At 37.3% G+C, this 26581-nt stretch overlaps 1 protein-coding gene across 6 annotated transcripts; it reads left to right on the forward strand.

Annotated features, from left to right (window-relative positions):
- The first annotated feature begins 1108 nt into the window (after window positions 1–1108).
- Window positions 1109–25723, forward strand: NSUN6 (NOP2/Sun RNA methyltransferase 6). 6 transcript variants are annotated; one of them, XM_074834457.1, is made up of 13 exons: window positions 1109–2060; window positions 2675–2763; window positions 4060–4168; window positions 4913–5068; window positions 6720–6799; window positions 7987–8096; window positions 10815–10968; window positions 12603–12684; window positions 14997–15116; window positions 17996–18140; window positions 19978–20126; window positions 21082–21207; window positions 24084–25723. In XM_074834457.1, exons 3-13 carry the CDS (start codon window positions 4094–4096, stop codon window positions 24294–24296), a joined length of 1410 nt encoding a protein of 469 aa, XP_074690558.1. In that variant the 5' UTR covers window positions 1109–2060; window positions 2675–2763; window positions 4060–4093; the 3' UTR covers window positions 24297–25723. The 6 variants fall into 6 exon arrangements, with proteins under 6 accessions (XP_074690558.1, XP_074690580.1, XP_074690553.1 ...); XM_074834479.1 differs by having other exon boundaries at window positions 4074–4168; XM_074834452.1 differs by having other exon boundaries at window positions 1109–1462; window positions 2659–2763.
- Window positions 25724–26581: the final 858 nt, after the last annotated feature.

A 26581-nucleotide genomic window follows, 5' to 3' on the forward strand; every position in this document is an offset into this window, starting at 1 on the left:
CGGCGCCGCCCCGGCCAATGGCCGCACGGCGCGAGGAGCCGCCCCAACGCCTACGCGGCCCGTCGCGTCGCGTCATTCCGTGCGTCATCACGTACGCCCGGGGCGGGCGGCCTTAGCGGGAGACGGGTAGCGGCGGATGGCGGCCGCGTCTTTCCGGGCTGAGCTGTTAGGAGAGGTCGGGCTTCTCCCCAGGGCTGATTAAGAGCCGAGGGCTGCAGGGTCTAGCGCGGCCGGGGCAGAGGAAGCCGCCCCGCGGGGCGTGTTTGTCTCCCGTCCGGGGCAGAAGCAGCCCCAGCCCCGGTGTTCGGCCCGGGAGCGTGGCCGGTCTGCGCTGGCCGCGGCCTTCTCCCGTTTCCGTGTCATTCAGCCGGGCGCTGCTGTGGCTGGTCCACGGCCTTCGTTACGGTTAGGAAGGGCTGGTGGTTTTCAGGGCACTCAGTACTTTCCTGTATAGTAAAGCATTTAAAGCCAGCGAACTCTTTCAGTTCTGTACTTCAGCGGAAGTCTCTTCAGCGGAAGAGCTCGAACCCTGCTCCGCCTTAGCGAAGGAATCCGCAGGCACTTAACGCAGGAGGGGTGGAAACACCAAACCTGTTATTTCAATCCACCCAGCAGCATTTAAGCTCTCTCGTGCGGGGGGGGAAGTGCTGTCAGCAACGTTTTGTCAAATGAATTTCTTTATATACTGGAATTGTATTTTGAACTTGCGGCCTGGGCTGCTGCAGCGTTGCAAACTTTCCTGCCCCGTAACTCAGGGACACGCCGCTCCACCGCAGCCACCTGCCGGCAGCGATGCGGGCGGCTGTTCGAGACACGGACCACAAAGTCTTCGCCAGGGAGAAGGACACCGCATAGCCGCGGCCGCCCGCAAGCGGCGACAGGGCCGGTAAGCGGCCCCGGGCTCTGGGCCGGCCCTGCTGTCGCCCTTCCCGTGCCCTGGGGAGGCCTCCGGCGGGAGCCGAGCGGCCCAGTCACGGCCCCGCGGCAGCGCTGCGGCGTGTATGGCTCCATAGTAACAGCCGAGCCGGCACCGCCCGGCGGCCTCCGGCCAATCCCCGGCCGCCGCGGAGGCGGGACTTCCTGCCGCTGCCCCGGAGGAGGTGGGGCCGGCCTGGGGCGCGGCCGTAGGTGTGGGCGCGGCGACGGGTCGGGGCCCAGCTGCAGGTCGGGGGTGTGCGGGCCGCTGGGGGAAGGTGGAACGCGGCCAGGCCCCTGCGTGCTCCGTCGTTCTCGTGGCGTCCCGGGGCCGGTTCGGGTCTGTGTCTCCCTCGGGGTCCGCCGGGGCTGAGGGGGCGGCGGCGGCGGAGCGTCCCGTCCCGCTGAGGTACCCCTGGGCCCGGCTTGAGCCGCCGTGCAGGGCCTCGGGGAGGCTGTGAAGAGCTGTGCTCTCCCCACACTTGGTGTTGTCGGTAAGGCGACAGATGGAGGGATAAAGGAGCCCCAGATTCCGCTCCCCACAGCAGTGAGCCGACTGACTTTTTTCCTCCTGTGGGAAGGGGTCGGGAAAGGAGGTTTGAAAGTTTAATCTTGCTCGGCATCTCTGGATGCTGGCTACGTTTGACAGCTCGCAGTGCTTATGTGTGTAGTTAGATCAAAGCCCTGGTCCGGCATCGCGTCCCCCGCAGCAGCTCCCAGCAGGGGCACAGGGAAGTCTGTAAGGAGGTGGTGAATACGGGGTGATGCTCCCTCAAGGACTCTCTTCTGAAGGCTGTCAAGCCTTTCCTGGAGTGAGGTGTACCGCACAGCATGTCTGTGGGAAAAAATACCTCTGGTTTTGAACCTGCCTCTTGCTCTGTTGAAGACTAACTCTTGTGTTTGAAGGGGCACTGGACAGTCTCCCTTGTCAGCCTTTCTTCCTGCCGTGTCTGAATTTATAAGCTGTTATCCTATCCCCCCTCAACTATGTTCCCCAGCCTGGAAGATTGAAAACTGTTCAGTCTTTCCTTACTTGAAAGCCATTCCCTCTTTATAGGTCATCACTTTTCCCTGAACCTTTCTTGTGTGCAGTGTTTTTGACCAAGAGTTTTTGGGTTTGATCACCTACTGGCTCATGTTTCATGGTAGGCCTCAGTCACATTTTAAAACTGAGGTAGAAACAAGTCCTGTTGCCAACATGCTGTCACATCAGTGGTTGGTTTTCCATGAAGAAGTGTAATTGTGAGATAACTTCAGACATTCTGTGGAATTCTGCGGTTATCATGAAATACCTATTTAATGACCTAAAAATATACCTTCATAATGTTAATAATACTGAGGTTACTTGTAGGGCTCATAAATAACACATATTTCTACTAGTTTTCAAATGCTTGCTTGTTTTCAGGATTCAAATTCTTTTAAAAATTCACAAGTGGGGGCTTTTTTTAAATGCCAGTTTATTATGCTTCTGAAGAAAAAACTTTCCAAATGTGAGCCATATGGGGGTGGGGTTGGTGGTTTTTTGGTTGTGTTTTTTTTTTTTTTTCCCCTGTAATGTAGGCATCCTAGGACAACAGCTCAGAGGCATGATATGTCACATTTTCTGAAATGCTAAAACTGAACTTTGGTATTTGGTTGTAATATGAACTATTGTAGTAATATTAGAGTTAGTAGAAATAATCAAGGTAAATTCTTTTGGGCATTTTGTTAGATTCTAAAAAAAAAGAATTAATTCCATTACAGTTTCTTTCTTTCAAAGGCTGCTACTGTTGGGAATCAGGTTTTGAAACTCCTACCCATGAAACTGAAAATTGCCTTTGTCTGCGATCAAAAGTTAAGTCTAAAAAGGTAATATTCTTCTAGCATTAAAACTTCAACTGATTCTGAAATATCAAAAAAAAAAAAAAATTGTGAGGGGTTTTGTATGATAAAAGTGACAAATAGCTTCTTATTCAAATAGAATGAATACCAAACTTTCTGATGTGTTTTCTCCAAGCGTGTTTAATACAATAAAATTGTAATATTTTAGTATTCAAATTTCCTTGTTATGGATGGAAAAAATCTCACTGACGGGGGGATGTTCTCACTTTCCTTCCATTTAAGTTGGTGTAAACAAACTATTAAATTTTTAGGAAGTCTCATTTCAGACTGAACTGTATATAATCTTTCAAAATATAGGTAATACTGGTGTGGGCAGATACAGTTTGGGAAGATAACTGGATTTTATTACCTACAGAGAAAAATAAACAGAGGATAATTATAAAGAATAAAAGCTGCATCAGGGCTGAGCTACAGTAGGGTCTGTATAGATGGGCTTTGCAGAAGGAATTAAAAGCAACATCTGGAAATTTCCTGTACCTTTTAACCATTGTAATCTTTCACGAGACAGTTTGAAGATTTTCAGTAAGAATCAGCAAAGCTTCTGTTGCATTAATGCTTCACTGTTTCTACTGTGAGTTAAACACAGACTCAAGAGAAAAATGTTACTTACAGTCCTTCTTTAATTTTTTAAGTATATATGGAAAAAATAAAAATAATTGTCCACAGTCATGCACATGTCCTCCTGTTATGAAGTTTGGGTAATTTGAACTATGGAGGAAACCTAAGAAGTTAAGCTTCAGAATAAGAAATTTCACAGGGAAAAACTAGAAGATTATCTTTAAAAATGAACAAATATGATTATGTAATAGAGTAAGAATTTCAGAGATGGGATTTAGAAGACTCAAAGCTAAATTCTGTGAGGAGCCTTTGTGACTCAATTCTAGGACTGAACAGCAAGTTCTCCCCAAGGATAGCTCAGGGAACTTTAACAGGACTGGATTTAGAGGTGGTGACACTTTCTTCACATTTCAAACACTGATACTTGTAGCCATGGCTGGGAAGGATGTGACAGCAGGGAAACCAGTAGCTTCACTGTAAGGCGGTTGCAAATGCTAAACATGTTAATGAATGTATTCTGAAATGTAATTGACAATAGTGTTACAGTCATATCCTGAGCAATATTTGGAATTTTGAGTGCAGTGAAATTGCATTATTAAAGCAGAGTAATCAGAAACTGCAGCTTAGTTTGTGGGTACATATAATATTACATGTATAAACTTATAGAATATGATAAAAACTAAGTAAATTATTTTCTTATTTCAGTTCTTTATTGGCAGATTTTAAAAACTAAAGGAAGATGACTTTTTTCCCCAAAATCTCTTTCCAACATGAAGTTGAAGAGTATCTCACCAAAATGTTCAGAAATAATGAGGTATGTGAAATAGATACTACTAATCATCAACAAATATTCATTAATTGAATACTGTTAATATTTCTTTGATTTAATATTTTGTGTGATATTAATACCTTAAAATAAGGTATTGTCTTCACATTAGACACAGATTTTTATATATAGCACTATTTAAAATATACACTTATTCTTTATGCCTGTTGGCTCAAAGTAACGTAAAGATATTTAAACTAAACTTAGCATAAATCTGAGACTTCAGTTTTGGATCCCACTGAGGAATGATCACAGAGAAAATTAACCCCTTATTAACCACATAATATTGACAAGAAATACTCCCTTACCCCAGTGTAGAACCAAAAATACTACAATCAATTAATTCCTAATGTCAAAGGACACAAAAATGATGGTTTTGTATATCAGGATAAGAGTTACGAATTCATAATTTTGAATCTACTCTTCCATCTCCTTAGGATTGTTTATACAGTATCAGATTGCTCGCTAGCAGCTGCTTTTGGTACTTGCTGCAGCCTGTTTACAACATACAATGACCTTGCTAATATGACTGTTTTTCCAACAAGTCCTTTTAAAGAAATTTATGAATTTTCACTGGAATTAGGCCTCCAGACATAGACATTCCTCACTATTGCACACGATGCAACCATATTCCTCCCATTTCTACAGAATGTTTATTCAGTGCTTTTTTTGCACTGGCGAGACGCTGCTGTGTGACTCTCTTTAATATAAAATCTCTTCTTTCACTTTCAGCTTATCACTGCTTTAGGTACACAGGAGGCGGAAAGTAAATATCAGTCTCTGTTAAGTCATCTATCTCATCCACCAGGTTTCACAACTGTTAGAGTTAATACCCACTTGGCCTCAGTGAAACACGTGAAGAAATTGCTGTTTGAAGAGATCCAGAAGGTTTGTGCAATTTCTGTGTTATAGCAAAAATAACGGGACATTTCATCTTGTGCCTGATTATGAGAGCTTTTCATTACTGGAAACTATTCCTTAACTTAATACCTGTTCACCAGTATTAACATTCTGCAATCATACTGATTTCCTGTCAGCATTAAATGTTAAATGAAGATTCATTGTCTAGCACTATTCCTCCTCTAATACTTGCAAGAAAGGCAGTAACAGAGGGAAAAGACAACCAACTCTTTTTCATATGGCAGATCCAGACCTTAGATAGGATTGGGGTGCTACTGTAATAAATACTGTAGGGGCATCATAAGTCTAGAGAAGATGGTAGAAAGAGATAAGAGCTATAGTTCAGTGTGCTGTGTTCAATATGTTTAGAACATTTTTATTTAAGATTAAAGGAGAACGGCTCTATGTCTCATTGCACAAACTGTTTAGGAAAGTGAGAAAATCTGTATGTTTTAGAAACAGGAGCCAGTGATGCCCTGAAACTGCTGCATTTTCTTGTTTAAAAGCTGTTTTTAATCTTTATATAATTTTCTGGATTTTTACTTAACTTGCTTAAACCTTTTTTTATCTGATAATATGTAAGCTGTTATATTTAAGTAGATTATTTTGAAATTCTATCCTAGATCTTCATTCTGTCTAAAAAGATCCAGTTCTTCTTTAAGTAAATTATTAATGCTAGTGGGTGTACAGGGAGCTATTGCATGACAGGAGCCAAGACATTTCTGCAATGCAGAGGCAGTTGACAGTATTCTGCGGGCTGGAATGGTAATGAGTTATGCTAATTTTAGCTTGATTGTAGAAATCTGGAAGTGGGTATTGCAGTGATATTTTGCTTCAAGGAAAAATGCTTTGCTGAAAACTGAATTGAGTGGCTTTTCATAAACTTTTTGTATTTCGAATTGCGGTCATGTTAGAAAAGGAAACTACGTGACAGTTTTGAACAAAAGGACTCTCATGGATTGGTTTCTTTCTTAAGAGAAGATACTTTTCAGGTGCAAACTAATTCATGGTTTTGCATGTTTTAAGGTTATATTTTAGAAGGCTCAGGTGAGAAGACATTGTCTTCTCAAAGTCCAGGAACAGTTTTAAAATGGCAAGCTGTCATTTTTTTCAACTATATGCACAACTCAGCTCTGAGTACGCAATCAAAGTTAAGCTGAAAAGAAAAATAAAAAGTATTACCAGCCTGGCATATTAAGTAAGACAGGCAATACATGAGTTAAACAGTGGTTTATAATTAATAACATCAAAAAGATACACAGATTAGACCCAAGCTTCTCTGGTGGTATTACTGTGGTCTGATGACAACTCAACACAACCTTCTTCCACAAGAAAGCAAAAAACAGTGGTAGGGTTGTGAGCATCAGAACACTGTCCCACTTCCTGAAGTTGGTTCTCAGTGAATACCTTTGTGGCCTTGTTACTTCTCAATTTATTAAATGTTTAATCTTTTATACCAGTAATTTTAATATGGAGTGTCTCCTTACACACTATTTTCCAACATCTCTTAACTGTTTACATTTGGGTTTTGTACTGTACAGCTATAAATTATGAATGGAAAAATAGTTTTCAGTCTAATTAAGTACTTAAATATTAGTTTTTTAGTATTTCTTAATAATTATGCTTTTTAATGAAACAGCAATTTAAAGGACTATGTGTTCCAGTTCTTGAGCACCCGAAACTCCAGGACATCTTATTAATTCCTGTCATTGGACCCAGGTTTGAAATTTTTGGTCTTCAGTGTTAAAATGTCACAACACATATTTGCCTTATAGATTTCTTGTTAAACAATTATGATAACTAACACAACTTCATTTATATTAAGAACTAGTGGACAGTCCGTATCCTAACCAGATCACAGGTTTAGTCCTTAGAAGATGTAAGAAAGCGTAGAGGGAGTTTTCTCCTTATTTATGAGATTGCCTTTTATAGGGAAAATGCAACATAAGTACATCCTCTCTGGAAAGCCAGGTAGGTGGCAGACAGAAGAGCTAAACTTTTGTGGTTGAATATAGAACTATAGCTGAATACAGGCAGTGTTTTCTTCCACTGGAATCGAGTCCAGGAATCGAGTCCACTGGAATCAAGCAAGACTTAGGGAGACTGGGTCAATAATGCTGAGAGGGTTCCTGAATTTCATCCCCTATAAAATGCCTATTCATTCTTCATTCTTAAGATATTTTTTGGATATTTCCCATGTTGCATCTGAGTCTGCCCCTATGGAGTTTTTTCACTGTTTTATTGAATTCACTGATGAACATTTTATTTAAAGTATCTTGTTCATAATGAAGCCTAACATACTTCAGATTCAGTTTATATCACAATTAGGTGGAGATTGGTAACAAGTACTACTAGTTTGTAAATGGTGTACAGTCTAAAACAGCATTTAATGCTTTTAGTTATTCTTCATTCATTTAATTCTCTTTTTGTAGCATGTTTTTCTGAACGTTCTGTTCTTTTTATATTCAAATATGTTTACACTTTATTGAGTTCGAGTAACTGTCTTCACAATTCTTTCTGGCAAAGTTTCTGGTACCTGGTTATACTTTATTGTAGAAGTACTTACCAGTTGTTAAACACAAAAAATCACTTTACAATCATCTGGCCTAGGAAGGAATAGATGATTATTTCTCTATAGTATAATTTATTTGTATTCCTGTGTCAGGTTCATCATAGTGGCAGAATCTGCTTTATTCTGAGGACTGGTTTCCTTCTTGGCTATTTTCTTTGATTCCTCTGGGACTAAAATAAATCTTTTAAATGTAATACATGATAGTTAACTATTTTTTCTATTACATTCTGACCAAAACAGTATTTATGAACTAGAGTTTACTTGGGGGGCGTATTTGGTTTTTTTCAATATACTTTTTTTTTTTTTTAAACTGAACTACGTTTTGTATTTTTAGGCGAGATTTAAAAAAACATGCATCTGAAGTCATTGTTGGAGCCCACTGTGGATATGCAGTACTTCGAGGAGCACATGTGTATGTCCCTGGAATCATATCTACCTCTAGATGTAAGAGTTCTTAAATACACACAGTTAAGTTGTAAAGAGGATGGAAAAAATGTCACCACTTGATGACAACTTCCAATAAATATTAGTGACATTATTTTTTTTTCTATTCACAGCTGAAATTAATCTTGTAGTTGTAATTTATGTTAAATACATTTTTTTTAAGTTTTTGTGGCTTTTTTTTGAGATTTTCACTATTTTTTGCATTATACTTGTAATAAATTATATGTATTTCTCACCTGGCCTGTTTTGAGTTCCCTTTTCCATATGTAATTCGTAGTTAAAGTATTAGTTCTCCAGGATTAGAGTTTCTTGTTTTCATTTGAAAATCTTTTTAAAGAGCATGTTCAAAGTAAAACCTGGCTTTTTAAGAATTTTTTTACTACTGACTACTGTAACTTTTAATATGGATGTTCAGTAGAATAAACTCACAGAAGTTTGCTGCTTGCCAGTCTTATAAAAAAGAAAAAAGAATAAAAGGAATGCCACAATGGATACATCTGAATGGTAACTGGATGTATGTTGACTATTTAATAGATAGTATTTCCAGATATGTTATTTCTTCATTCAGTCACAAAGGCACCTGCCTTCATGATCCTATCAGACTCCTAAGTTACAGATCTGAAAAGATGGATTTTCTTTTTTTATTCCATTTGCAATTCATTTGATATTGTTTGTGTATGAGAGATGTAGTAAAAAGGATTTTTCTCTATTGGTAAGAAAAATCTCCAATTTTAATGTCAGATTCTTAAGAAATGGAAATTTTTGTTTCAATGCCTGTGAGACAAGATAAAAAATCTACATATACATGCTTAGTGTTCAGTAGCATATTTCTTTTTTATTTAAAGGCCAAATTAACTTTATGTGAAGCCAGTATAATTTTGGATGATTCATCTCATTATTCTATTATGATGAGATCTACTAATCATCATGGTTCATATTGTTAAACAAAGTGAGTCAGGAAAGCATTTATCTAGCCACTTAATTTCATCCCCTTTCAGGAAAAAACCTTTGAGAAGTTTTAAGCATGTGCTTAAGTCCAATTCACTGAACGGGAATGTTTTTCAATCTAGGACTTAATAATGAAATAAGTATATTGCTGTAGCAGTTGTTGAAACTGCTTATTTAGACAACCTCATAAATATTCAGATCCCTCTTTGAGTCAACTGGTGATTTATCATAATTGCGTGTAATTATGCATGCAACATCAATTCAAAGAAAAGATACTATAAAACTTTAGGAATACTTCAGGGGAATTGCAGATAGGAAAATAAAATAAAAGGGCATGCTACTCACTTGAGGCCAAATATAATAAGGCTGTATTAAGCACAGATGGTCTAACTAGGGAAAAAAAGAGTACAGCAAGAACACACATTTAATCACTGAAATTGCAACCCAAATGGGGTAAACTAATTATCAGGGGGCTTTGAGTTTAATTTAACTCATCAAACTCTAAGCTTTATGTTTATGGAATGCCCATATAAGCTACAAAAAGCTTAAGAACTGTACATGGTACTAATGCATTTTGGAAGGACGATTGTCAGCAGAGAGTGAAATAAAATCCTTTATGTTTGAATACTGCAAAAAATCATTAGCAAATATGCTTGATGGAAGAGTTACATTGCTGCAAGTTTTTGTTCAGTGAAGTTAAGCAGACAATAACAGTAGGCTATCACATAATGTCTTGTGTTGCATTGTGTAGAAAGAAACTACCCCAAAAAAAAAATGTTTATTGGCTACCCAACAAATATTACAATCTAAGAATTCCAGGGCATTTGTGCATATTCAGAAGGCCATTTGAAAATGGAAAAAAAGATTCCTAAATACAACTCAAAGAATTCTGGGGAAGCTGAACTGTCATTAGTCTTACTTGTCATATCTTCTCGTTGCTCCAGCCAGTCAGACCTGTCAAAAGCATAATTTTGCAAAAATTGTTTATTGCTGTCAGTGGAGGCCTTTATTTTTAAGCATATTTTTCAGCCAGTCAGTGCATAGAGCTTGCTCACTGTTCTACAAAATCACCTAAACCATCCACCTTTTCCATCGATTTTTGTTCTAGCTCAGAAAGTTTAAGTCCCTAGGACTACACTTCTAGAGTTTGGTGTATATTTACATACTTCACTGATCTGGAGGATTTTAATTGGAGATGTAAAGCTCTTTTAGAGGATTATTGAGAACAGCAGTTGCCTTAGAGGGAAGAGAGCCACACCAGAAAAATTGTTTCAACAAGAATATATAATCACTTGTATCAAAGCAATAGTTAGAGAAAAAGCAGCTATAGCTATGTTCTACCTGGCTATTGAGAAGTCATTAGACAAATTTAGTACTAGTGTATTTGTACAGTAGGTGTGAACCAGTGTTGTTTGTTGTACTTGCGTGCTTGGAGCATTCACAGAGGACTGAATCCTGAAGAGTGAGCTTAAAACTTATGGGTGATCATGTGGTGATAAAAAATAAAGTGGAGATTTGTCTCACCTCTTAAAAAACAAGACACACTGATTTGTAACCTTGTGTCTTTCAATAACTAGTCACTTGGTGGCCATCGTTCACCATGTACACTTTCAAGCTTAATATCAGTTAATCTTTTTCTTTGATTACATTAAGAAGATTTAAATTTTGCTGTGATATAGGATTAAGTAGTCTACTGAAAATCCTAAATTATTTGGTCACTACTGTCTTGTCAAGTATATTAATCTCAACATTTCCATTCTTTTTGCGCAGTTATGAAAGCTGGAGATCTGGTCTCAGTGTATTCAGATATTGAAGGGAAATGTAAAAGAGGAGCCAAAGAATTTGAAGGAGTCAAAGTTTTCCTTGGAAATGGGATTTCAGAACTGAGTCGCAGTGAAATCTTTAGTTCAAGTGGCCCACTGAAGTAAGTCAGTAGTAACTGCAATCTAGACCTACAACTTTGCAGAGATAAGGAGAAAGATGGGAAAACACTGTGAAATGTTCTGTACCCTACGTGCAACCACAAGATGACTTTGACTGAGACCTGTCTTGCATGTTGGGACGTCCAGCATTTTTTGGGAAGTGTTAGTTTCTGGGAATGTGATAGAATTGTGCCTCCTGCTGTCTTCTGTAACTTCACAGCTAAGGTAGTGGCAATGTGATGGCAATTACAATTAAAGAACTACAGTAAGTATTAGCAGACTGAACATTTAGTTTCATAGTGGTATCCAGATACCAGTTTACGTGAGAGGTAGGAGGAAGTAAATGGGAGTCTTTTCAGAATTTATGTTTAGCATATGATTTCAATAATATAGAAAAACAGAAGTGACAAATATTCTCACTGTGGCAAAATTGCATTTTGGTAGATTGTTCTGTACCACTTTCCTGTTTGGAAGGAACAAAAGTGGAGCCTTGTCAATTTCTCCATCTCCTAAAAATATTTGTAGGGACGTTTTTTGGTGGGGCAGGGGACAGAAGATAAGGTCAGATATCTTAAAGATGTATGGCATTTGCCAAGGTAGCTATCTATGTCAGGATTACTTGCTTTTCTATTTTGTTGCCAAAGCATTTGGTTTGTTCCTCTTCTGTCATCTAAAACACATATAAAAAGCAGCGTAGAAGAGCACGGACATCAAATTATGACCAAGACTTTACATCCCAAGAACAAACTACAAAAGATCTAGTAAAAATGATAAAATTTTTAGAAGATTTCTGATTTATTAGAGCTTAAATGTAATAGAAGTAGTGGTAGGATATACCTGTTGAGTTGATGGCATGGAATGGCATTATGTAACACTAAGTCTGGTGTCTGCAAGTTTGCTTTCTCATATCCTTCCTTCTTGTTGGACTGTGCAGTGCATATGCAAAATAATACTCATTCTTGTTATCTTCAGTAATCTATTGTTTTCAGGCTCAATATTGTTTTTTCTTGTTTTTCTTTTTGTCCATTTCCTTCTACGTTTGTCTTAATGAAATCTGTGTCAGAACTTCATCCATATTTAAAACTTTTAGGTTGCTTCTAAATTCAAACCTTTGCTTTGCAGGCAAATTAGTGTTCCTCTAAGTCTTTTGAAATATAATTTCTTTAGTTATTTGACTGAAATCTCAGACAATCTAGAAAAATAGAGGAGGATCTAAGCAGGAAATCGCATGCCAGTGCCCTAGTGCATATGTGGCTAGCCAAAAGCTGTTATGGATTGCAATTAACATATTTAAATCTGCATTTTATGCATTTCTTTACATTATCAGGGCTTGAATTAGATCTCAGTTTTTCTTGTGTACAAAAATATAAATTTGCTTTATGCAATTTTTATAGATAGTTGCAATTTATAATGTAGTACAGTTTTTGTTATGGTTTACCCAACTTAATGACATAATTTTAAAGGATATCAGATTGCAAAATTGTAAAAGTATTTTTCTTAGTTGGCTTCTAAGTGCTTTCATTTTTGTATAATCTTATTGTTTCAAGTTTCTGTTTGTAAGCATAATGATTTTAATTGAATACTGTTAAAAATTGTAAATCTGAGTAGTTGAAAAATTTTTTTTCATGTTTTTCAGTGGGATGGGCATAAGAATGATAGAGACAGTCTACCTTAGTCCTTCGTTTGACAATGTGCTCCCTGGTAATTTATTTTTGCAGGTATGTTTGTTACAAAAGTAAAAGTCTGTACTATTTGCAGAATAATGAATATCCTCTAAGCACACATTAATACTTTATATATTCATTGTGTATTATGGCACCTAATTCAGTCTTTGGATTTAAAGAAAACAAAGCGTTTAGAATGAAGTCAGTATCTACGTTTGAGATATAAGGGACTTCAAAGTGACTTAAGAGATATTCACTTAAAAACTTAGAAATCCTTTTTGCACAGATACTCTGCATAGAACTTTTAGTTTTTGGAATCTGTCTATGAACTCTGAAATATAAAGCTCTTTCAGAGTACATCCTTTTGTAGATAATCAGGAAAAACTCCAAATATTAGGTTGACTTGAAGAGAAAAAACATCTTTTTAGCTCTAATGAAAAAAAAACCACCTGAACAAAATAACCATGAAAAATCTTACAGTAGCACAGCTTTCACTACCTCTTACCATAAAACTTGGCAGCTTCCAAAGAATGACAATTTTTAGTGTAAAATTTAAGAACTTATTTCAAGCTAGCTTTTCCTTTTACATCTTTAATATTTGTGATACTTATATTCCTTTTTCCCCACAATAACACTAATTAAAAGCAATACCCAGACATGACAATTGGCCACCTGTGTTAAGTTGAAATGTAGGATGATGAAATCATGGAACTTTCTAGTTTTCTTAAATCAGGTAAAATTCTTTATTTTAATTTTGGTATTGTATTTTTATTATATAAATATGACGATTTAGAAGCAGGGTTTAAAGCAAAATCAAACTGTCCAGCCATGAAAAAAAGTTATTTTAGTCTTTAAAGCAAATATAAATTTTATCTCAAATAAACCCTTGTTCAGAGATGTTCTCTGAAATTCTAAGTTATTTCCTCATTTGATTTGTGTAACTATCACTCAGAGAGGAAGGCAAGCCCTTTATTACAGTGAATTGTCTTAGTCACTACTTGTTTTGTCAGAAGAGTCCATTCACAGATGAGGTATTTTTATGCATATATTCTGTTTGTAATTGATCTTAATATTTTCAAATCAGCATCAATGCTGTCTTCTGGTGTGGGCAAAGGGTAGTTTATCAAGCAGTATGTTGTCTTATGGCTGGCAGTAAAGGAGAGGCCTTTTCTTACCTGATTCAGCTTATCAGAAGAACAGACTTGTTAGAGAGAAAGGTTATTTGAGAGACTGGTGCACATGAGAATTTAGATCATATTCAACTTCTTGTCCACCAGGATGCCCAGGGCCTTCTCTGCAAAGCTGCCTTCCAGCCAGTCAGCCACAGTCCATATTGGTACATGGAGTGTACCAGGTGCAGGAGTTAGCACTTCTGTTTGTTGAGCTTCCTGAGATTTCTGTTTCTCCATTTCTCCAGCCTGTCAAGGTCCCTTTGAATGGCAGCACAACCTTCCAGTTTATCAACCACTCTTTCCAGTTTTATATCCTCTGTAAACTTGTTTAGAGTGCAGTCTGTTCTATTATACAGGTCCCTAAGGAAGAGGTTAGACAACATTGGTGCCAGTGTCCACCCTGGGGTACACCACTATTGACTGGCCTCCAGCTGGACTTTGTGCCACTGATTACGATCCTTTGAGCCTGGCTTTTTTGACTTGAATTTGCCATGTGTGAGATAAATTATTATTCATTTTTTTGAACACTGTGGCATGGAACTTGAAACTGTGCCAACCAAAGACTACATGTAGTAAAGACAACTTTAGAAGGTTTTTATACCTTTGAGTTGAACCAAGTTAGAAGAGAATCTTTCAGAATATTTCCATATTGTGTAAGATCAATACTGTGCACAATTATTGCATATTATTTCTCTTCGATGCATCTGTTCTGTTTATATAATTAATAGCGCAGTTCAGTTTCTTGGTACCTTAATTCAGCAAGCGTAATCTTCTTCCTATTGATCTTACTGCTCGTTACTATACTACGCCAGTATGTTCATATAGTAAATTTTCTAATAAACAGATCAATGTAAAATATTTGTAATATACAGAGCTGCTCTGGGTCTGTGATAATATCAGTTTATTTTCTTTTAACTTTTAGCACTGTAGTCCCCATAGTCATGAACCCTTAAACTTTAGCCATAGATACTCATATATAGCTTTAAATAAAAAAGGAGACACTGGAGACTTCCGACCTATACTGTCTCTTTAATATAATCCCAATAGTTCATTTTCTGTTAAGGAACTGACAGCAATATCATAGGTATCGTCACTGTTGAATGAATTTTTGTTTCAACGAGTTTGTCATTCCTTGATGCAGGACTTAACGCAGGACATAAGGTTTGAATTCTCCCATATTTGTTTTTATGATAGAACTTGCCTTCTGTGGTTGTGAGCCATATTTTAAACCCTCAGCCAGGAGAGAGAATTTTGGATATGTGTGCTGCACCTGGAGGAAAAACAACCCATCTTGCAACACTAATGCATGACCAGGTAAGAGCAGTCACTATCTCAGTGAAGAAAGTCTGACCACTGTTCATTTGTACAGCTTACTTCACTTTGCTGTCAGAATGCACAGATGATTTACAACAGAAAACAATTAATATTTGAATGTTCTGCTTACCAATATATTTTGCTACAGATCAGAGTTACTGAAATGGGCATAGACTATCAAATAGTCACCATCCCATTTAAAACCTTATTTGCTGCAAATTGACCTGTTGAAATATGTTTGATTTCACTTTTTAAATGTTACTGAATTATTTGTAATGGAAGAATTCGTAGCATGCAGGGCATAGTTATGCAGGAATATGCTGGATTCATGAAGCTGAGAATACATGGAAATCAGGGGTTACTATTGTGTGCCAAAAGAATGCACAGCTCTGTACAAAAAGGTATTAAAAAGTTCCTAATCCAATTAACTTTCTTCTCAGTAAAAATTATCAATTACGCAGTACAGATAGGATCTTAGACTGAATTTCTAGTCTGAGTTTGTCATTCTAAGGTAGACGGTTGCAAACCCAAAAATATCTCGTGAGAAAATAACAATATGAGAAGAAACAAAACCAATGTTTAGAGGAAGACAAAGGAAAATAACACACAAGCCAAAAAGAATGTGGATATAGGAATAACAATTTGCATATAGTAAATTGCTATATGCAGAACGAAATGCAGAAATGCAGGCTACTCCTTTCTAGCAGAGAGGGGAAGAATGTGTAATGTTTCCTCTAAAAATTTTGTAAGGCATTATTATTTTCTTTGGAATAAGGTTATTATATCAGATTATTTAGAAATCTTGCAGTTACATTATGCAGTAGTTCAATGGTTGTCTGTGCATTAATGGGAAGGTACAGTGGGTAATGATGTGAATGTATTTAGAAAATACATATATTCAGTTCTGTGACTGCTTATGGAAATGTTTCTTCCCTCAGTATGGAAAGTTTGCAAACATGCATTAAACATGCATTAGACAGTCATTAGATAGTCATTAGACATTTATTGGATAGATTTATAAAGCTTCCAGTAAAGAATTTCAGTGTGATAAAGAAAGGAAATCTGTAAAAGCATATGTTTCTGTCATGGATTCATTTACACCTATACCTTTTCCATCTGTATATGTACATTTTGTATAACTTTGCATAACTGTTTTCCTTAGTCATCTTAGATATTTTGATTGTGCTTACCTTCAGCTGAAGTGGTAAAGATTAAGAATACAGACGTTGATCTGAATTGGTTTTCCTTTTCTGAGTATATAATTTAAGATATGAAAAAAATATATTAGTAAATTTGCACTGCTTTTTGGTTCTTAAATTCCATTCACAGATTTTCCATATTAAAATTCCATAGACAGTATATTAAATAATTAACATTTCAAAATATTTGAGTCAATCTTATACTTTTTGTGATTTAATTGTAAAAATTAATATATTGGCTTTAGATGAGATAATCTTACTCTTTATTGTTAGGAGCTTTTAAATAGGAATTGGGAATAATTAAAGCTTGAAATTCTTTATTACTGTTTGGACCCCAGTCCAGACTACTGGTTTTTCTAGATGTCTTTCAGGAAGTTGTTCTGGCAGTGGCTGACATGGACCAGATGGGGAAGAACTGTTGCCTTTCAGCTTGTTCTTTTTTCTGAAAGTCTCTCAGGAGAAGGACTTACCTCTTCATATCCACAGTATAGCACATGTGCAGCAAATCACTGTTTTAGCAACAGACCACTTTTCAAGCACAATCAGTTGTTAGTGTGCAGGTGCAATAGGTTGAATGGTGATAGGGAAGAAACAGTGGCACTTGGTCACTGAGTGCTCTTGTAAGAGGTGATTTGGCTCATAGCAGATGAAGGCTGGGCACCATTGACACCACATAAATCCTTTTTTACTTCTCAGTCCTAGACCTACATATTGGCTAACATGACATACAGTCAACAGCTTATCTTTACTGAAGGTTGGTGTTTAGTTTTGTTTTTTTTACACTGTCTATCTTAGTAATGTTACCCTTCCATAAGCCTCTAGAGAGCCATCACCAAGTAGGAAAAAGTTGTCATGTTTTCTCAGCAGGTTCTGTTTGCTCTAGCAAGTCTAGTAGAGGTTTTTGGTCTTTGGGGTTTTTTTGAAGATAGTTTTACTGTTCTGGATTTTACTGATGCTACTGTTTACTTTCCTTTGTGTTTACAGATTTCATCTAGCAGATGGTGGTGTGTGTCTGTTTTGATTTATCTTGGGAGAGGAAGAGAGAAATCTTATTCTTACATAAAAGGAATAATGTGTAATTGTGACTCCACTCCTCTCATGTCTAAATTTATTCGAGTATTTACAGTATTTCCCAAAGTAACTTGAGTGACAACTGCTGCAAGTATAACAGTATGTTATGAGCCTGAGCAAGCCGGAAGCATGGCTGTGGTCCTCGTTTCCTCAGGACCGAGCTGTATGTGATCATGCTTCCTACCATCTCCATGCGAATTTAAAACCTGTGGACCTATTTTACCATTTGAGACTTCTACCCTCTTTCAGATGATTACATTTTTACCTAACTTAGTGCCCAGTAAAACAGTTCAAAACAAACAAAAGGAAAGAAACAAAAAACCCACTTGCCAGAAGTCAGATGCTATAGGGTCCCTTGGGGAGTGACTGTGCCAAGCAGCTAGTGCCAGTCAGAACATACACAGCTTCAGACTAGCATCTAGCCTAGTGTGGGTATCATGACAAATATGGACAAACAAGGACTACTGGAGTGTGGATTTAAGAATAACAAAATCCTGTAGGGAAAACTAAGCTTCATTCATTACACTGCTTATGGGGGAACGGGGGAATCAGGCACTGCACATCCATTTAATCCCTATGCTTTTGATAAAAACTTTGGGGTTTTTTCAGGGTGAAGTAATAGCCATGGACAAGATAGCTAACAAGGTCAAAAAAATTAAGCAGAACGCTGATTTGCTACGTTTGAATTGTATTAAGGCCTTTTGCTATGATGGAACAAAGGCACTTTCAGTTGAGAAGAGAGAGGATGAACAAGGTAAAGTAAACAACTTGAGTAGTAGTAGCTTTTAAAAGAAAATAGTAATCAGTTTTGCACTAGTAGTATTAAACCTGCCACACGTCTATGGCAGATACCTAAGTTGCTTCAGCACTGTGAATGCTCTTTTGTTTTCTACTCTTTTGTGATTATCAGCTTCTCTGTGAAGCAAATACAAAACTCAAACTATCTGTCCTTACCACAACTTAATATGCTCAAAGGAAATGCATTCCTTTCCCAGATAATATCAAAGACTGAAGAAGCCTTAAAGCTTCTTTCATGATAACATTTAAACCCATACCTGAATTGTTTGACTTAGTCTGAAGAAGAAAAAAAAAAATTTGCAGAATTGCTTAGCTTTTCTGCCTCAGAATCCTCATCTGTAAAATGGGGTTATTAATACCTAACTCCCAGGAGTGCTGCAAGGTTTATTTCACTGATGTTTGTTCAGCTGTCCAGGGGAAAGTTCTATAGAAGCACAGTGTATTATTTTAAGTTCATTTCATTTGCTTTTCTGAAGTGCTGTATTTATGATACTGGTTCTGTTCCCATGATGGAACGATTTAAACGGTATCTGCTGTCTTGATTATTTTTAGTTTGTTGTACAAAGTATGCTGTTCTTTCTCACTCTGTTTTATCCCAGTTACTAGTTAGTCTAAGTAGGAATCAGGTTGCATAATTCACCTTCTTTGTCCCTATGCAGTTATTCCTGCTTTGGAGGAATAAGGTACTTTCTTAATAGTCTTTCTATGAACATAAAATATTGTAGGTGCTATGTAGCGCTTACACAGATGAACAAGAGTTAGCTGTAATACTGAGAGATCATGAAGGCTTTTCTGTACATCCCTGCAAGGAAGACATGACATATTTTGAACGTTGTAGTAATGGATCGGAGGTAGATAAATCAGACTTATTTTGTAGTGCTGGAACAAGCTAGGTAGCAGTAGTATGAAATCACTCGCTTGTTTTTATTGGTCACCTAACTTGAATATTTGAGGAACAGAAGGAGAAAAGGAGGTAAAACATATCTATGGCTCTGTTCCTCCTTGGTTACTCACAGATACATGTACAGAGCCACTTTTGTCTTGGTGATGCTGAGCTGAGGAGTCTCTAGCACTAAGGCGATAGAACCTTTTGGGCCATTGAGTCAGTGGGATTCAGATGAAAGGATAGGCTCTGCATGTAGAAGTTACATATTCCCTTATCTATCCAGGTAATATTGAGAAATTGTTTGTGTCTTCACAATCCTCATTTACTGAATTGTTCTGCTGTGGAGACAGCATGTGTTACTCATTAGAACTTGTAATATTTCATGTTATTATAAGTGCTTTATTTTCTACAGATATATATGCATTGCAAGAAATAGTTATTCTATAGACAGTCCAATTATCATTATTTAAGGCAGTCTTAATGGTTAACTACAGGCTCCTCTCAGTAAAGACTGGCACACAATTCAGTTATGAGCTGACTGTGGTTCATTACGGCCTACCTGTACAACTTGGTACCCAGCACCTCTGACCAATCATATTTCAACATTTTTGTTTGATTACTTTTATATTTTACTTTCAAATTATTAAATTAAGGTTAAAAAATATTATTGCCTAAAGGGATCATGTGTTGTTTTAGCTGACAGAACTAAAACTCTTTAGTTTTCTGGGAGATGAAATCTACCACCAGCAGTGCTGAGACTTGTCTCTAGCTGAGATTACTTTTGCAGACACTATCTATAGAACATAAATGTTTTATGTCAAGGGAACAGTAACAGCTTGTCCTTATCTGTGGTGAAGTCTTAAGGAAAGAAACAGCCACATTTTACATTAGTAACTGCTTTTTACAGAAGGACCTCCATTCTTACCAGAGTCATTTGATCGAATTCTTCTTGATGCTCCATGTAGTGGGATGGGACAGAGACCAAACATGGCTTATTCCTCGACTTTAAAGGAAGTGACCTCTTATCAGCCACTACAGCGCAAGCTTTTCACTGTGGTATGTATTGATCATTGAGCATATCAGCTAAATTGGACATAAATGCTTTTGCAGCATAAAACTTCATACCAAAAAATGGTGCCTCATTTTCCCTACCTTTTCAGCAGTTAAAGATAGCGTTAGGATTCGGTTAACCTCTCGGCTCCACCGTATCTGTTGCTAGGTGAAGTCAATTCACTGGAGCATGGGAAAGGCATACGTAAGCCAAAGTAAATAAAAAACTTTGTATGTGGTTTTTTTTATTCCTTAAGTTTCATCAGCTTTAATTTACAATAATCACAAGAGTCTAAGTCCGGAGCAGGCTAAAATCTTTTCTCTGCAGCAGCACAGACTCTTATAAGTTCACTGTGTGGAACTCCCATGCCGTGGTGCTGTGAGGTGCTGTAAGGGATACAAGATGAGTACAAAGCCAGGAGGTCATATTACAATTTTTCATGCTAGTAGGAGTGTGCTTGGGCTGATGCTGAAAGGTAAGATTTCATGAAACTTGTCTAGATCTGAATTACTTGTATTCAAAGTGAACCAAAGCTTGAGAACAGCAGCACAGATAGAGCTTTCGTGCCAAATACGTGGAAACAGTTGACATCTAATATCACTGATAAAAATATTGTGTATCCATGGTGGGCAGCAGGTGATGAAAACAGAACTAATCTGTCTGGGATTCGCAGAGCTGTACAAAATAACAAATTTTACAAGGTGAATCATCTTAATGGCATTAATAAACTGCATGAGTTATAATGTTGATTTTGGAAAGAAGAATCTTTCTAATCCATGGGATCCTTTACTGTATTCCCTGAGAAGAATTAGTATCCTAATGCCTTAGACAGAAAGATTTGAGTTTAATTAAGTATTAAGTTTTAATATTATAACTTAACGGTTTCTTGGTTAATGTTGCTCAATATGAAAGTTTTTGCATTTAAAAATAAGCTGAATTATTGTTTATTTCTCCCTGCAGGCAGTGAAATTGCTGAAGCCAGGAGGTATTTTAGTATATAGTACATGTACGATTACACTTGCTGAAAATGAGGAGCAAGTTGCTTGGGCCCTGAAAACTTTTCCATGCCTCCAGCTTCAGCCACAGGTAATAGTATTTTCACGGTACTTCAACACAATCCGGTAAGCTTGTTTTGGCACTGTAAATTTACATGCTATATTTACTATCAATAAATCTCTCTTTCACTGCAGACAGTTTTAAGTGCTGTGGATAGAAATATCACAAGGATTTCTGAGGCTCTTTTAAATCTGTTTTTGTGTTTAATTGAGCTTCATTTAGGGATTGTTAAGTAGTTTCCCACTGTGTACTGTGGTTGTTTTGATTTGTACAACAGTAATTTAAAACACAACAGGGACAAAATTTCTCTTGAAATTGTTCTTTAATCCATACCTTCTTTTGCACATTTACAGGAGAGGTGAACAATTTTTTATTAATGCCACTGAAGTAGTGAAGACTTGCATAAAGGATGGGAGATAAATGGAAAGAACCTTGTGTTTTGGGGAAGGAGGATTTTATATATATGGGAGCTAGTTTTGCGTTACATAAAGGAATGAGGGAACAAATTTATTTCAGGCTCAGTGTTTCAAGAATGTACCTTGTCTTTTTTGAAGATAGTGTCTATCATTAAGATGTCTGGGAAGAGGTAATATATAGGAATATACTAACATTTTTTATCTATACTGCATACATTTTAAAAAATATCTGTTGCCTTTGTTAGTAACTTGAGAGAGTTTATCGTCAGACTCTATGTGTCTCTTTTCCTTTGTTGATGTGATGAGTTGGGTGGGTTAGTTGTTTATCATCATGGCTTTGAGGAAAAGTCTAACTCTGATACCTGTTTAGCTTACTTATTCTGTGATGACTCTTATCTGTCTTTAGAAGTTTAGATGCATCTTTTAACTGAAATTAAAAAAATATATACAATAGGAGTACAAGGAGAAATTATATGAAGACTGGTAAAGATTTAACAGAACTGAAGTTTTTCTTAAAGATTTGTATGTCAGGGTTCTTCTGTGTGCTTTCTCAGCATTCATTTACTAGGAATTTTTCAGTTCTGGCTGTTTCAAATGAGATTATATATTTTACCTAACAGTATAAAAGTTGTCTTCAATAGAACAACAAAAAACCCCACAAGCCCTATTAACTCAAATGCAAGATTAATTCTGGTTTGATAGACTTTTGTCTCTCCAGTAATATCAGTCTTGAAAAAAGCACTAGTTTTCACACACAAATGCCATATCTGTAAAAATTCTTTTGTGTATATTTTAAATGAGATGACACTGACTTGTTTACCCACAGATAGTGTATAGTATCCTAAAAACAATTCACCGGTAGTGTAAACTATGGTGATATTTTGCAGTTAACAGGAAACTGGAGTCTAGGGTTGACTTACCTCATGTTCCTTTATGTGTTTCCCATATCTTTAGTCTCTCAGTAGACACCTTATATACCCAGTCCCCTGTCTCCCACTTCCTCAGCTTGGCAACAGATTCAGGAATCGTGTTGGGTAAGGAAAAAACCAGGAGCTGAAGCCATAGGCGTTGATCTCGTAGGTGGAGGTTACTGCATGGCAGCTGATCCTTTGTGCAGACTTACTTCCTCTTAGGGGTTTACACAGGAGATACTGTATACCAGCTTAAATGCAGTAACTTAACTGGAAGGAAAAAGGAAAAGGTAGAGGAAAAAACTGGTCTGTCTTTGAGCAAGTTGCTTGGCCCTGTGTAATACTGTTTTCACTAGACTTTTACCTTTCCATCCTTCTATTACATTACTTCAAGTTGCTACCCCTGTCTCCCTCTGTATGTTCTTTTTTTCTCAATTTGCAATGGACACTTCTGTCTCTTACCTGGAAAGCACTGAAATCCTGCTGAGGGAAAGGAAGAGAAGAATCACTCTGCAACCTCTTGGCTGCCCAGCTTTACAGCACACAGTGTATGGTTAAGCTACTAACTTGCATCATGTGCTGACTGGATGAGCTCATGCGTTAGCAAAGTGTGATGACTGCGTTATAGACTACGCTAGAGCAGATTTACAAAGGAGATCTACTTTTGATATTGCAATGCCAGCTTTTGCACATTTTGTTCTATCTCCTTACCGAATGCATTGAAAGAACAATCTAGCTAAGAATTAGGTTTTCTTCCAGGAAGCAGTGTGTTAAAAAGTAGTCAAGGCTACTTACAAGAAATGCTGAGAAAAGGGCTGTGCTTTTAAGCCCTCTCCCCTCCTGAATTTTGATGCCAAATGTCATCTCCTGAATTCAGATACCTAAGCTCTTTCTTCCTTTCTTTCTCTGCCTCATACACATACATATGTAACAATAGTCCCATTAGTCTAATTACATGACAGAAAATCTGAAGATCAGATTTTTTCTGCCACATCATCTTCCAAAATGATGTCACTGCAGGCAATAAAGTATTCTGGACTGGGGCATTCAGTCTCTCCAGCTGAAGTTTCCAATGTGAAGAATCCAGGTATTTCTACTACTTTTACTGAGTATATTAATAACTGACTAAGGAATCACTATTTTGGACTTAACTCATAGCTATTAGTCAGTACACAGAAGTGCTGCATCATTTAAAAGTGGCAACCTAAAATCTTTAGACCTTCTTACTGTCTGGTGATAACAGCTTTCTTGTGATGTTTCAGTCTTTTGAGTAACAAGTTGTTTTAGACCTGAGTACCTGTCCTCAATAAGTGCTCCAAACTACTGGGCCAAATTGGATTAGGTGCACCACCACCTCCTCAAAGCACTTTGGACCTTGTATATATCCTTGTATACATATTGGCCAGATGAAGGCAAGAAAAGAAGGGCCACATTACTTCCAAATCCTCCCCTGGTGTGAATGTTATAAACGTAGTTTGTCCACCTTACTGGTTAGGCAGCTCTGCATATACTCAGTAGAATACATTTAGGGCACTTAAGAATTTTACTGATGCAATACTTTTCTTTGTTACTTGAAAAGGAACCTCACATTGGAGGAGAGGGCATGAGGGGAACTGGACTGTCGCTTGATCAGCTGAAGCTGCTGCAGAGATTTGATCCATCTGCTGTGCCGTTGCAAGGAATGGACATTAATTCTTTGCAAGATTCCAGGGAAGATGATCTGATTTCACTGGCAAATAAAGACTGTATAGGATTTTTTATTGCAAAATTTATTAAGTTGAACAGCAAATAAGCATTTAGGAATGCAACCTGAAAAAATACCTCTGTGAGCCTTAAGAAGAGTTCAGACGTGAAGTGTGTTTCTTCCTGCTGCAATGTTGCCAAGCCAACGGGCTTACGGCAGGGTTGCTATGGCAGCGATAAAACCTGCCAGCTGTTCTGCTGGGAAAGAGCCACAGGTTGCAGAAAGGAAGTCATGGCTGGGGGAAGGGTAGTATCAATTTAAAGTCTCCATTTGCTTTTATATTTACAGTAGGTCAGTGCATGAATGACAAGTATGTTCACTGTCTGTTGGATCTTTCCCCATGTGAGTTGCTTCTCTAGTGCAGCAAGCATAGGAACAGGGTTTCTCTGGGAGGGGAAGTAAGCTACTTTATGAAATGCAAACATAAATAAAATAGATGGGAACTATTATCATGAATTTTGGAAAAGGTAGTTTCTATGGAGGTTTACCAATAGTTAATGTTTCATTAAATAGTGCTTCGGGAAACACTGTAGCATTTTACAAAGAACTGTTTTATAAATTGATACTTAGAACCTCATTTCTTTTATTTTAATACAAGCAAGATTCTCTGTACACATAGTATATACACAAAATACGATTAGGCTTTGTAGCATGTCTTTTATAGCAGCATGAATATATTAAACCATCTCACTCTGGGAATGTAAATAAATATTGTTTCAACATCAAACTTCCCATGCATAAACTGTATTGGTTCTGAAATAGCCTATTGGACTGGCTGACAAGTGACAATTTTAAAATCAAACATTTGCAACAGAAGGGGCTACAGTTGTGATTAATATATCAAAAGACCGAAAACAATGCATAATACCATCTGAAATGTTCCAAATCACCTTTCAAACAACTAAGAATATTAACTCTTTATTGGTTAGAAAGCATCACCAGCTAAAATCATATGAAAATTGAAACTGGGGAAGCATGCTAGTGCGAACTGCCTTAATACACTGCTCAAAGTTTTAATAATCTCAATTTCTTAAAGGTGTTAGATGTATTTGAAAATTCTGCTTCAGTTCCAGAGATGTTCTCCATTTGAACAGTATTCTCTTTTCTTAGTACTGGTGGAACAGACCACAGCACTAAGATTAGAAGGAAAAGGTAAATACAATTCATAAACATAAACTGACATCTGTGTGTGTTTTTTTCCTCTTATCAATTTCTAGTTTTTAAAAGCATTATCTGAAAACGTCTGTCTTTTCACACGTAACTATTTGATTGGGTTAAAAAGAGCAATACTTCTTTTATGATTTGTCTTTATACCGTCAGAAGTGCTTTTGCATTTGCTCACAATCAAAAAAAATTTATACTATTCTGTTTCTCAGTAGTCTGGTTGTTTACTTATATTTGCTATAAATGTTTTGATACCGTATGTTTTCTACTGTTCTGAAATAAAACAAATGTCCCTTCTTCTGTTCTACCAAGGTTGACTATTGTATCCTCTGTAAGGCCTACCCTTGCAGGATAGGGTAGGAGGATGGAATCCTTGTCTACTACTTGTCTACTGTTGTTGGTCACTCCTTGCCATTAGCCACATGTCTAAAGACAATTTAAAGTAATTTTGTTTCATCAGTAGTAGGTGAGATATCCTATTTAGACTCATAAAAGCTCATACTATAAATTACAGTCTTTTTAGTCTAAATATGGATAAAATAATTACTTGGCAACAAAAGGGATTAGTCTTTTACTGTAAGTACATGTTGAAATCTTTAACTCAGTGGTAGTAAAAAAGCCTTTGCTTTTTGCAGAATATATAAATTCTGTAAACATTAATCAGCACACACAGACTATATACTGAAATTTGCATATGCATATAAAGTAAGGAACTTTGCCTCCAGTTTCAGCAGCACAATTTGTGCAATGCTGAATTTGAAAGAATTAAGATTGCTGAATTTTTAGTGGAAGATTTGTTGAGACTTTCCCAGGTTTCTTTAGTTTTGAATGATAAACAGACTTTTCAAGAAGGTGATCTCACTTGATTTTATATGAGAAGTTTCTTAGGGGGGAAAAAAAAAAGTAACTGTATTTGATTCTAGTGTAATTGCAAACCAGACTTAACGTGAAAAAAATTGCTGATACCTTGAACTACCAGAGTTGATTCTGCAAAAGTCAACTGCTAGACTTAAAAGAACACTTAGCATACTAAAGGGATAAACCTCAGCTGTTTCCCCTGGGCCCCTCTCTCTGTTAGTAATTGGGGATTGTGCGGGGGAGAGACTTCTTCACCAGGCAGTTGAGAGCAGAAACTCAAGATGCTCCAAACTGAGGAGCTCCCTTGAAGG

The sequence above is a fragment of the Strix aluco genome, chromosome 1 (assembly GCF_031877795.1).
Source record: "Strix aluco isolate bStrAlu1 chromosome 1, bStrAlu1.hap1, whole genome shotgun sequence".
Classification (NCBI taxonomy): Eukaryota; Metazoa; Chordata; class Aves; order Strigiformes; family Strigidae; genus Strix; species Strix aluco.

Bases quoted from the DNA above. Each gene is read 5' to 3' on its own strand.
- NSUN6 (XM_074834457.1), top strand. From the start codon at position 4,094: ATGACTTTTTTCCCCAAAATCTCTTTCCAACATGAAGTTGAAGAGTAT. The intron at 4,169-4,912 runs GTATGTGAAATA...TTTCACTTTCAG, and splicing joins AAATGTTCAGAAATAATGAG to CTTATCACTGCTTTAGGTAC. The intron at 12,685-14,996 runs GTATGTTTGTTA...TTTTTATGATAG, and splicing joins CTGGTAATTTATTTTTGCAG to AACTTGCCTTCTGTGGTTGT.